This window comes from Octodon degus, unplaced genomic scaffold (assembly GCF_000260255.1).
Source record: "Octodon degus isolate 3935 unplaced genomic scaffold, OctDeg1.0 scaffold00176, whole genome shotgun sequence".
NCBI classification, from domain to species: Eukaryota; Metazoa; Chordata; class Mammalia; order Rodentia; family Octodontidae; genus Octodon; species Octodon degus.
Window position 1 is genome coordinate 4,015,712 of NW_004524752.1, and position 12,278 is coordinate 4,027,989.

A 12,278-nucleotide genomic window follows, 5' to 3' on the forward strand; every position below is an offset into this window, starting at 1 on the left:
TGTCTTCTTAGTGGTTATTCATAGTACAAGATGCAGACATGATATCCTGTCCACAAACACTATTAGTACAAATCTTTCTATTCATTGAATTAAGAGAAAGTAGCAGTATATCTATCCTATTTTGAATATACAGAGACAAAATGGTCCTTCATTTGTGTCCTTTTTTTGTTTCGTTATGTCAGAGATGGGTATTCTATTGCCATTTAAATATTGTAGGTGCGTGAATTCAGCAAAATATTCCAATAGAGCCCAGTAGTCCATAATAGTAGTGCATTATCCATAGGACTGGCAATGTCAGAAGTTGTTGACTTGAGCCTTTTACAACTAAGCATATTAATATGGCTTTACTAAATTTTTATACTTTGTTTTTATGATTTTTCTGCTGGATGGCTAAAAGATCAAGATAAAGCAAGACCTATATAAAAAGAAATGGAGCTTTTGTATCTGACAAAGTCAGTCAAACCCCCTCAGGATTTACCCTGAAACCCTGTACCGCAGTTTGTAGATCTTTGTCAGTGTCAGCCATGTGGATGAGTCATGGCCATTGCTTGACCAATTTGCTCTCTGTGAAAGCCTGAGAGAATGTTTTCTCTCTATGTGACTCTCATTAGGCACACTCTACATCATCAATTACATTCCTCTGTGGCCCCATAACCTCCTTGATTAGAAAATTGGGGATATCACTGAGTTATAGGATGTTACAGTACAGGTTCTCCTATATCCTGAGTCCTTACTGACCTTGAAAGGCTAGGGCCAAAATGTTGGCTGTCCTTGCAGCCCTTCTTTTTCTCTAATTTTTGGTCTGCAAACCTAAGTTGTTAACCCATGTTATGTTAGACATAACATGGAACAGGTATTTTTCATCAAGTATTGATTATGTTAAACTTTAAGTCGCTACAGAATATGAAGGAAAAAGTTAAAAAATAAATATTAAAATAGGAATAAACAATTACATATTTTTACACAGAAATTTAGAAATCTAACCATATACAGCATTGTAGTGTGACAGTCCTAAAACTTTTTTTTTCTTGTCTCTTGTTTTCATTTACTACCCCCCCTCTTTTTTAAAAACAAACAGTATGGCAGTAATTGGTATGACATGACAAACAGTACATATTTAGAAGACCAGAATGACTGGCAATTCCAAGCATGACCCTAGTATTACATGCTGCTATCTTCTGTGCAGTTGCTTAGTTCACAGGTATCAGCATATATAGTTAGTCAGGGTGAGAATCCTACCAATTAACCTATACTTTCAGAAACCTGCTGAAGATTCTCAGGATCATTGCTGTAACCATCTTGTGCATACAATATATGACTTTGCCCCTGTCATGTTTCCTAGCTTTTTTCCTTGCTCTGTCTTCACTGTCTAATCTTAAGTTCTTGCTTTCTTTTTAATTGTGTTATACCTATTTTTATTTCTTCTTTTGAGTTCTTACATTAGGGAGACTATATGATATTTACACATATGGGTCTGGTTTATTTCACTTATATCTTCACTTGGCATAAACTTTAATATAAAAGCTTCAAGTTTATCTTTATTTTTTGTTTTTTTGGCGGAACCGGGGATTGAACTCAGGACCTCGCACTTGTCAGGCAAGCGCTTATTCTACTGAGCCATCTCCCCGGCCCTGAGTTTATTAGTCTTTATAGCTGAGTAATACTCCATCGTATAAAAATATCACATCTTTTTCATCCATTCCTCTGCTGATGGGCATCGTGGTTGTTTCCAAGATTTGGCTATCGCAAATTGTGCTGCTATAAACATAGGTACACATATATCACTATGATACAATGATTTGAGTGCCTCCGGCAAAATTCCCAGTGGGAGATAGCTGGTTTGAATGGGATTTCCAGTCCTAGATTTTTAAGGAGTCTCCATACTGATTTCCATAATGGTTGCACCAGTCTACATTTCTACCAGCAATAGAGAAGGGTTCCTTTTTCCCCACAGCTTCTCCATCATTTGTTGTTGGTTGGTTGATTTGTTTATGACAGCCATTCTTTCTGGGGTGAGATGGTATCTCAACTGCTGTTTTAATTTTCATTTCATGGATGGCCAGTGATGTGGAACATTTTTTCATATCTTTATTTGCTTTTTTAATTTCGTCTTATGAGAAGTGTGTGTTCATCTAGGATGCCCATTTCTGGATTGGGTCTTTAAGTTTTAGGGCCCTAATGTTTTTTAGTTCTTCATAAATTCTAGAGAGCATACCTTTATCTGAGTGCTTATTAGTCAAGATTTTTTCCCAATTTGTGAGTTGTCTTTTCACTTTGTTGGTAGTTTCTTTTCACATGCAAAAACTTCTCAATAAGAGGAGGTCCCAGTTGTTAATTCGTTCAAATATTACCTGTGAGATTTGATTTTTGTTCATGAACTCTTTGCCTACCCCTATGTCTTCAAGAGTTCCTTTTACTTTCTCATTCAGGAGATTTACTGTGAGGCCACCCATATTTAGGTATATTTTTCCATCTATTTGGCTCTACTCTCATAACTTTAGATACAGAATATCTAGAATAGAACAATATTTTATTTTGTTTTCTATATTATATAGCTCCTATGACTTGAAATTTTATCATTTGCTTACTGTCTAGCTCCTCACTAAAATGAGAACTTCATGTCTTACCAATTGCTGTAAACCATAAAAAGAATAAAAACTCCATTTTCACAGGTCATGAAGAAAACTTTATGTCTTTTTGGAACTCTTCAATAGTTTCCTAAGTTTTCAAAGCAATTGTTTTTCTTCACCCAATGCTTAGTAAGTTCAGTAATAATGCTTTGCTTGCTAAACAGATATGGATAATATGAAAAATGTGGACTATTTTATATATATGTTTCAGCGCATCCCAGGGGATGGGCCCGGCACAGGGATTGAACCACAGTCCCTGTGCCTGCCTAAGTAGTGGACTGAGAATTAAAGAGAAATCTCACCTGTTGTTTGTTGCTTTGGCAGGCTGCACTCAAATGCTTAAACCACAGCATTGCATTCATCCTACTGCCAGCTTGAAATTTGTATGAATTTCCTAAAATTACCAAAACCAAGTGAAAAATAAAAAAAAATTTCAGTACTATACCACATAATTCTGTCAGATATTTGAGTGAACTAAACATGAGTAGAGTTGGGTTTCGCAATTATGTTTAATACCTGATTTTCCAGATAAAATATGATGTGAATTCTATTTTAGTTCTTTTGTACAGTGTCAATTTTGTTGTGCCTCATACTATGTCTGCAAGGAATGAAATTCCCTATAAAGAATAATCTAGATGAAAAAAAATTTACTTCTTTTGATTTATCTATGCAGATAAAACTGGAGGATAACTGCTTTTAACACCACTTGTATGATCTAAATAATTAGATATAGGTATTAAATTTTTACATGACTAAGTGCTTCAACATATGTAAAACTTAACATTATCTTTTAAAGATCAATCAGATAGTACCAATAATGGCTACAGTTTTAGTTACGAGAAGACATCTGTCAAAATATTGCAGATTTTCAATTTTGGTGAGGGCATTCTGGGAAAATCATAGAGCCACAGGAATCCTTTCTTGAGGTATTGAGGATTGAACTCAGGATCTTGTGCTTGCCAGGCAAGCACTTACTCTACTGAGCTATCTCCCCGGCAGGAATCCTTTCTGATGGACTCTGCAGCATGCAGTAACAGAGGCAGGTTGTGATTTTTACATTTTTAGGAAATTAGAAATCATCTGTGTTCTGGTATTTAGTAGTTCCAAGCTAACTTCAATTCAAGATTGACACATAATAAGGATATTTTATATGGCTATAAAATGAAGATTTGTGGGAGAGATAAACAGGTAATTCAACTGCTCTAAGTTGAACTTACTTCTGTCATTAACTCAAGTTCTTATCTAATAGTTCAGACTAGATTCTACTTTATTTTCTAAATGTATTCAACTCAAGAACCTAACCATAGTTAAGAATTACACAGGTTTTTTCTTTTTTGGGGATTCTAACAAAGAACCTCATTATTTTTAGAGCAATTATTTTTCTTTACCTAATACTTAATAAGTAAGGGAATACTGTTTTGCTTGCTAACCTCAGATGCAGACATTGGGTCAATATGAATTAAAGAACATATGCATGCATATCTACTGGTCACAGCTGTAATTTACTTCTTTCTCCTAAAAAGACCATTAGCATAGACTTCATAAAAATCCTGACTATTGTAAATGCTGTGAAAAATAGAAGGAAAAATTTATTAGCAAAGTCCTAAAAATAAAATTTTATAAATAATGCATTTGCCATTTTATGAGGGTGGGGCCTCAAATTCAAAAGTTCTGTAGAAAGTCCTTGCTGTATAAATCAATCTACTTCAAAGCAAGACATTTTAGAACATCAACCAAGGAATTAAAAAAAAATACATAAAGATAGAAACAAAGAAAATGAGAGGACACTTCAACAAGATGCAACCCCAGACATCCAGTTCACCAAAGACAAACCCAGGGAGCAATGAGGAGGGGCAATCTGACAGCCACCCACCTGACCTCACTGAAGTAGGAACAACAAAGCAACAGAATGAGGCTCTAGAAAAACATCAGATCAGAAATAATTTCTAGGGTAACTGTAGAGATGGTGTCCAAAATGAAAACCATGTTTAATGAGTCTAGAGCAGACACAAATAAAAAAGCTGATAAAAGTATGGAGGCCATGAATGCTCAACATAGGAAAGAAATGGAATCCATAAGGCAGATTTAAGCAGATATCCAGGAGAATAAAAATTGCACTGAAAGTATCCATAAAAGATTAAGCTACTGTGAGGACAGAATTTCAGATATAGAAGACAGACTTGCAGTTAGTGATCATGAAAAGAAAGATTTCTTAATCATAGCAAAGGACCATGAGAAATCAATACAGCAGCTGCTAGATGAGGCAAAGAAGAAAAACAAAATTGATTAGAGTCAATGGAAAAGCAGGAGATAGCACAAATGATAGAAAAATAAAACTGTCCATAGATGTTATGGCAATAAACATTCCTAGCAGGGAAAAAGAATTTGATGTACAGTTAAATGAGGCATATAGAACTCCAATTAGCCATGATAAAAAAAATCTGTTATGTCGGTGATAGCCAGACATACCAGTCAAGATTCCTGAAATTCAACATAGGAATAGAATTTTAAAAGCTGTTAGAGAAAAGAAAGCACCTATAAAAGACAGTGTATTAGAATCACAGCTGACTTCTCAACAGTAAGTGCTACAGTGATTAATTTCAAACTCTAAGGAAAACCTCCAAACACAGACTGATATACCCCACAGAATTATCTTTCAAAACTGATGTAGCAATAAGATCCGTGACAAAGAAGACCTAAGGAAATTGGTTTTGTTTGTTTTTGTTTTTTTGTATTTTTAGGGAAAGGTCTACAGGGTGTTCAGGGTCTCACTACTAGACTGGACTCGTAGTGATCCGCCTGTTTACAGCCACCCAAGAACTGGGATTACAGGTTTGCGCCAGCATGCCCAGTCTCAAACCCCCGGCCCCTGCGCCTGCTTGCAGACACTTTAATGTACTGAGGTATTTGGCCAGCCCAGACCTAAGGAAGTTTAAGAACACCAAACCAGCACTCCAAAATGTTTTGAAGGACATTCCAGAAAGTGACAATAAGGATTTTAACTCCACAAACCCCAACAGAAGGAATTCACCAGGCAAGGCAAATAAACAGAAGGGAAGAAAAAGAGAGGACAACAATAACAAGAAAATAATATGACAAAGATAAGATAAGTCAATATATTATCAGTTATCATCAATGTTAATGGTCTCAATTCACCAACCAAAAGACACAGACTGCAGAATAGATCAAGAAGAAAGATCCAACATGTTGTACATAAAATTATATATATACACACATATATATTTAATTCAAAAACAGAAATTCATAGACTGAAAGTCACAGGAAAACAATGCTCCACACAACAAGAAAGTAGAAAAGTGCAGGGGTAGCTGTTCTATTTGCAGACAAAGTGAATTTCAAGCCAGACTGATTAAGAAAGATAAAGTCCCTATATCCTTGGGACAATCCAAGAGGAAGCAGTAACAGTCATAAATATATATGCAACAAATACCAGTCCACCCAACTATATGAAACAAGTATTAATGAACATGAAAAATCAGATAGCACTAATACAATTGTATTGAGGGATCTCAATACCTCAATGTCGCAAAAATATCAACTAGGGGCCGGGGAGATGGCTCAGCGGAATAAGTGCTTCTCTGGCAAGTGCAAGGGCCTGAATTCAATCCCTGGTTCAAAAAAAAAAAAAAAAAAAAAAAAAAATCAACCGGACAAAAACCCAATGAAATATTAGAGGTGAACTAAACTTTTAAACAAATAGACAATGTCTTAATAGATTCTGATGCCCACAACATCAGAATACACATTCTTCTCAGTTGCACATGGGACGTTCTCCAAAGCAGACCATCGACTAGCTCATAGAATACAAATAAAATGCAAAGGAATTGAAATTATCCCATGCATATTATCAGACCATAGTGCAATGAAATTGGAAGTCAATGGCAAAAGAAACTGCAAGAAATTTATAAATGCATGAAATTAAATAGCACCCTCCTGAAAAACCAATGGGTCACAGATAAAAATTAAAGAACAAATTAGACAGTTTCTACAATTAAATGTAACAATACAACATACTAGAATTTACAGGGCACAATGAAAACAATCCTAAGATAAAAATTTATCACAGTAAAAACCCATGACAGCAAAAGAGAGGGCAAACAAACAACTTACTATTGAACCTCAAATTTCTAGAAAAAAGAGAAGGCCACACCCAAAGCTCCCATCAGGGAGGGAATGATAAATGATCAGAGCATAAATTAATGCACTGGAAACTAAGGGAACAATACAAAGAATCTATGAAGAGTTGGCTCTTTGAAAGATTAAATAAAACTGACAAACCCTTATCCAATCTTATGAAAAAAAGGAAACAAAACACTCATATCCACTAATAATCAGGATTGAAAAGAATGAAATTATAACAGACCCTGCAGAAATCCAGATCATCTATATCTACATTGAGAACTTGTATTCTAATAAATGGAAAATGCAAGAAGAAATGGATAGATGCCTAGATACATATGAATTACTAAAACTGAATCAAGAAGATATAATATCCTAAATAAAATATTAATCAACATGAAATTAAAGATGTAATTAAAAACCTATGAATAAAGAAACGTCCATGCTCTGATGAATTGACTGCTCAATTCTACAAGAAATCCAGAGAAGACCTAACACTACTACTTCTCAAAGTCTTTAGTGAGATAGAAAGGGAAGCAATAGTCCCAAATTCAGTAATTTAAGCAAAACCAGAGAAAGACCTAATTAAGAAACAGAGGGGGCCTGGCCTTAGCTCAGTTGTTTAAGTGGCTGCTTCCACAAAGCTGTCAGCCTCAGGTTGCTGTAGTTCGATCCCCACAACACTCCAGCCAGCCAGCCAAACCACCCCTGAGGGCATTTGGAGCAAAAAAAAAGAAAAAAACAAAAAAAAACCACCCTTATAAGGGGCTGGTGAGATGGCTCAGTGGTCTAAAGCACCTACTTAGAACAAGCTTAAAGCAAAGGGACCACGGTTCAATCCCCCAGCACCACATGCCAGCCAGCCCCGCCCCTTGGTGGGCTGAGCTGGCCACACACACACACACACACACACACACAAATAAATAAAAAAAAAGAAAAAAAGAAAAAGAAACAGAACCGCAGGCCAATCTCCATAATGAACACAGATACAAAAATCCTCAATAAGATACTGGCAAACAGAATGCAGCAAATTATCAAGAAGATTATACACCATGACCAAGTGGCATTCAGGGATGCAGAGATAGTTCAACATATCTAAATAATAAATGTAACACCATATGAACAGAGTCAAGGACAAAAATCACATGATCATCTCAATAACTGCAGAAAAAGCTTTTAACAAAGTCCATCGCCCATTCATGATAAAAACTCAAAATTGGACTAGATGATTTTTATCTGAATCTGATAAAAGCCATCTATGATAAACCATCATACTAAATGGCCAAAAATTGAAAGCTTTTTGTCTAAAATTAGAACAAGACAAGGATGTTCACTGTCTCCAATTATTCAACATAATGCTGGAAGCTTTAGCCTGAGCAATTAGTCAAGAGAAATAAATAAAAAGGAGTAACAATAGAAAAGGAAGAAATTATCAGTATTTGATATGATATGCTACATAGAGGACCCTAAAAATTCCACTTAAAAAAACCTGCTACATTTATTAAGTAAATTCAGTAGTCTAACTGGACAGAAAGTCAACACTCAAAAAATCAACAGTATCCCTAAGGGACAGCCTGATAGTTCAACAGACTAAAGCACTTGTTTAGGCAGATTGCAACGGATGGGGTTCAATCCCTGGTGTGCCATGCTAGCCCTGCCCACGGGGCACACTGAGATGGCAATTTAGGCTGGGCGTGGTGGCGCACCCCTGTAATCCCAGCACTTGGGAGGCTGAAAACAGGAGAATCACTACTAGTTTCATCTATGTAGTGAGACCCTGTAGACCCTGTCCTAAATACAGGGAAATCAATAGCCTTCCTGTACACGAAAAATGAACTCTTGAAGAGAAATTAGGGTCCCAAAGGATTTTTTTTTTGTGGAACCGGGGTTTGAACTCAGGCCCTTGCGCTTGCCAGGGAAGCACTTATTCCACTGAGCCAGCTCCCCAGCCCCTGAAGAGAAATTAGGGAAGCAATACCTTTCACAATAGCATCCAAAAAAAAAAAGAAAAAAAGAACTAGGAATCAATCTAACAAAGGATATAAAAGACTTCTACATTTAAAACTACAATACTCTGAAAAAGGAGATTGAGGAGGATATCAGAAAGTGGAAAGATATCCCTTGCTCTTGGGTAGGAAGAAGCAATACAATAATAGTGGCCATACTTTCAAAACTGGCAAACAGATTTAATAAAATTATGATTAAAATTCCAATAGCATATCTCACAGAATTAGAGAAAAGAATGTTAACATTCATTGGAACCAGAAGAGACCAGAATAGCAGAGGCAATTCTGGTCAACAAAGGCAGGGGAGGGTACGTTACAATCCCTGACTTGAAATTATACTATAAAGCTACTGTGATAAGAATAGCATGGAACTGGCAAAAACATCACACCCAAAGATCAATGGAACAGATTAGAAGCCACAGAAATAACTCCAGACATACTTAGCCACCTTATCTTTGACAAAGGTGCCAGACACATACACTGGAAGAAAGATAGTCTTTTTGGTTTTGGGTAAACTGGCTCTGCACATGCCAAAGATTAATAATGAACCCCTATCTTTCACCATGCACTAAATTCGAAATGGATCAAAGATCTAAATATTAAAACAGAAACAAATCTGCTGGAAGACAGAATAGGTAAAACTCTTGAAGATACTGTTGTAGGCAAAGACTTTATCAAATGAGCATCTACATAAACAGAGGTCAAAAGACAATGTGAAGTTAACAAAATGTAATAAATACCTGTAAGTTGCTACAGTGGGGAATCCTGTGGAAGTATGAAAGAATCTCCTTTCTTGCCTCTTTGGAGCTTGTCAATAGCTAGTAGTTACTAAGAAGAGCAGAACCACAGGGACCTTTTCTGATAGATCCTGCAGTCATAGGCAGGATGTGATTTTTAAGACCTTACAGTGCAGTTTTCTCATTAACTTCACAAACTGTGGAGTCTGACCACTGTGTCAACAGGTGGTTAGTGTATTCGCCAGAGTATCTATCTACTGTATATAAAGTATTTTAATGTAGAAAGTGGTATCAAGTTACATAACTGATGAAAGAGCAGCCTATGAGATTTTTTTTTTTTTTTTTTTTTTTTTTCTTTCTTTTTTTTTTTTTTTTTTTTTTTTTGCCTATGAGATTTTAAAGCAACAATAGGCTATTCTCAAATTCTCTCCCTTCCTGCTTATCCCTTTCCCATTTAGTTGGCCTTTTAATCTTCAATCTTATGCCAATGTATTAAAATAAAGCTCTAAAAACTGGTTTATTAATACACATTATGTCACAAAAATAGGTCCTAGTAGATAATACAAAACAAACACTTCCTCTGGTGAGTATTCTAGTTCCATTAGGATTAGGCTCACCAGAAATCATGCATACACACTATCATAAGCCCTAAGGATTCTGACAACTTACCTTTTTCAGAATCGGTCAGCAGGAAGAGGTCTGGATGTTCTGGGTCATCAGCCATCATCACCATCCATCCTACTACGGACACGTTCTTATTTGATGTTGATTTGAACTGAGATAGTAAAATAATGAAAAAACAGTGATAATTAGTGAAAAGTAATATTCTGAGCACAAGTAAGAGCATACATTGTTTTTCCGAATGAGAGAAGATTTGTGATTTCTGGCTGGTTTTGGGAAACTAGAGGCCTTTTATTAGTAAATGATCGAAATATGACTTTTTCGGATAGTATCCCACTTTTCAGACTTTTCCCTGCTCTAACACTTCATAAAATCCTAACTGTCCTATTCTATATTCCCAAACAGCATGCATGATGTTAGTGGTCTTTTTTCTATTATTTTTTCCTAGTTACCTTGCTACTGCTTATAGTAAACAACTGCATTTTATAGTTTTATTTTTCTTAACCTGATGATTTAATAAACCATCAGGGCCATCAGACAAGTATTTACTTGCATTTCTCAAAAAAAGAAAGATATCTTTATATGCATGATAGTTCTTATAGCCACTATTCTTTTATTATTATTACTTTAGATACACTTTTTTTTTTTTTAAACTTTCTGCAAAGCTTTATTCCCGAGGGGCTCAGTCCTTTTTGGCAGCTGCCTTTCTCATGGCAGCCAGCACGTTGCTCAGCTTCTCATGTTTGCTCTTGGTGTTGATGTACGTCCCCACCCTTTTCTTGATGAATTTGAGGGTGTGCTTGTCCTTGGAGACCTTGAGCAGCTCCATGGCATGCCACTTGTAGGGGGCACACCTCCCAGATCATGTCTCACATGAACTTGGCATGTTTGGTGAGACATCCATGATGGTGGCTGTGCCTTGGTTTACTCACATTCTTAGTCACCTTGTGGCCCTTGTTGAGGTCCACGCCATGGGATAGTGGAGGGACATGGCTACTGTTCTTCAATGGTTGCTGTGGCAGAAGGTAGATACACTTCTTTTTCTTATGTATTTGGTTGTTACAGGGTCTCACTATGCAGCTCGGACTTATAGCAATCCTCCTGTCTTCAGCCTCCCCAGTGCTGGGATCACAAGCATGTGCCACCATGCCTGGACTCAGTGGATGGCTCAGCACCCCCAGGGGTGGGGCTGGCACAGCCTGTGGTCCTGTACTTGCCTAAGTCCCTGTGCTTGCCTAAGCAGGCACTTAGTCCACTGAGCTATCTCACTGGCAATACACTTCTTTTTGTAACCTTGAGAAAAGGCTGCTATAAAACAACAGAAAATTAGGCTAATCTCAAGCATAAACATAAAGGAAAAGTTGAAAAATTTTGAAAAACTACTTCTAATAGTAAACTAACTGAAACCTGCCCAATAAGTTTATCAAAGTAGCTATTTGAAAAAGTACTATATTTAACTCTATCACCTCCACCCCTGTAAGCACAGCAGTGGAGGCAATTTTACTCTGTAAAATGGTCTAGTAAAACAAATCAGTGTAGCCTTCCAGGGTCTGTGGGCATTGCTTTTTATAATGAAAATGTTTTCATTTTTAAATTATATTTGACAATGTGAACTGGACAGGGTACCAAAACATGCATAGACAGAATAACCATTACCTCAGTGCAAGGAACTAGCTAAATAATTATCGTGATACACAAAAAATTCACTAAGAATATGATTCCACCAGTGACTCAGAATGTGCTATTGACTTTTGAGAAAGGACTGAGATATACTCCTGCTGTGCCTCTTCTTTCCTGACAGTCCTGCCTTAGTTTGTGTGGATCCCCAAGACCCAGAAGCATGCTGTTGAGATGGACACATTGTAAACCCCTGGGTAACTGTCAAGTCATTATGCAGACTTTAGGTTGTTTTGTATAAAATAAAAAATAAATGTTTTTTATTAACAAAATGATTCTAGAGGTTTGGAGCATAAGCTCAGTAGTAGAGCCTGGGGCTTAGCATGCCCAAGGTCCTTAGTTCAATCCCCAGCACCAAAAAAAAAAAAAAAAAAAAAAAAAAAAAAAAAAAATAGTGTAAGTGCTGCACTTATGGTTTATTTTTCTGTTTGCAGCAGACTGCAAAAAAGTTTAGAACAAAAGCTGGC

General features: G+C 36.5%; 1 protein-coding gene across 1 annotated transcript in view; it reads right to left on the bottom strand.

The window, feature by feature from the left end:
• The window catches only part of Ralgps2 (Ral GEF with PH domain and SH3 binding motif 2), a 232,130-nt gene that overhangs the window by 6,976 nt on the left and 212,876 nt on the right, over window positions 1-12,278 (bottom strand). Inside the window, exons 22-23 of the mRNA XM_023703572.1 lie at window positions 10,183-10,288; window positions 2,933-3,024 (exon numbers count right to left, since the gene is read on the bottom strand). Of these exons, the coding sequence (XP_023559340.1) occupies window positions 2,933-3,024; window positions 10,183-10,288 (198 nt within the window). The remainder of the gene's footprint in view (window positions 1-2,932; window positions 3,025-10,182; window positions 10,289-12,278) is intronic.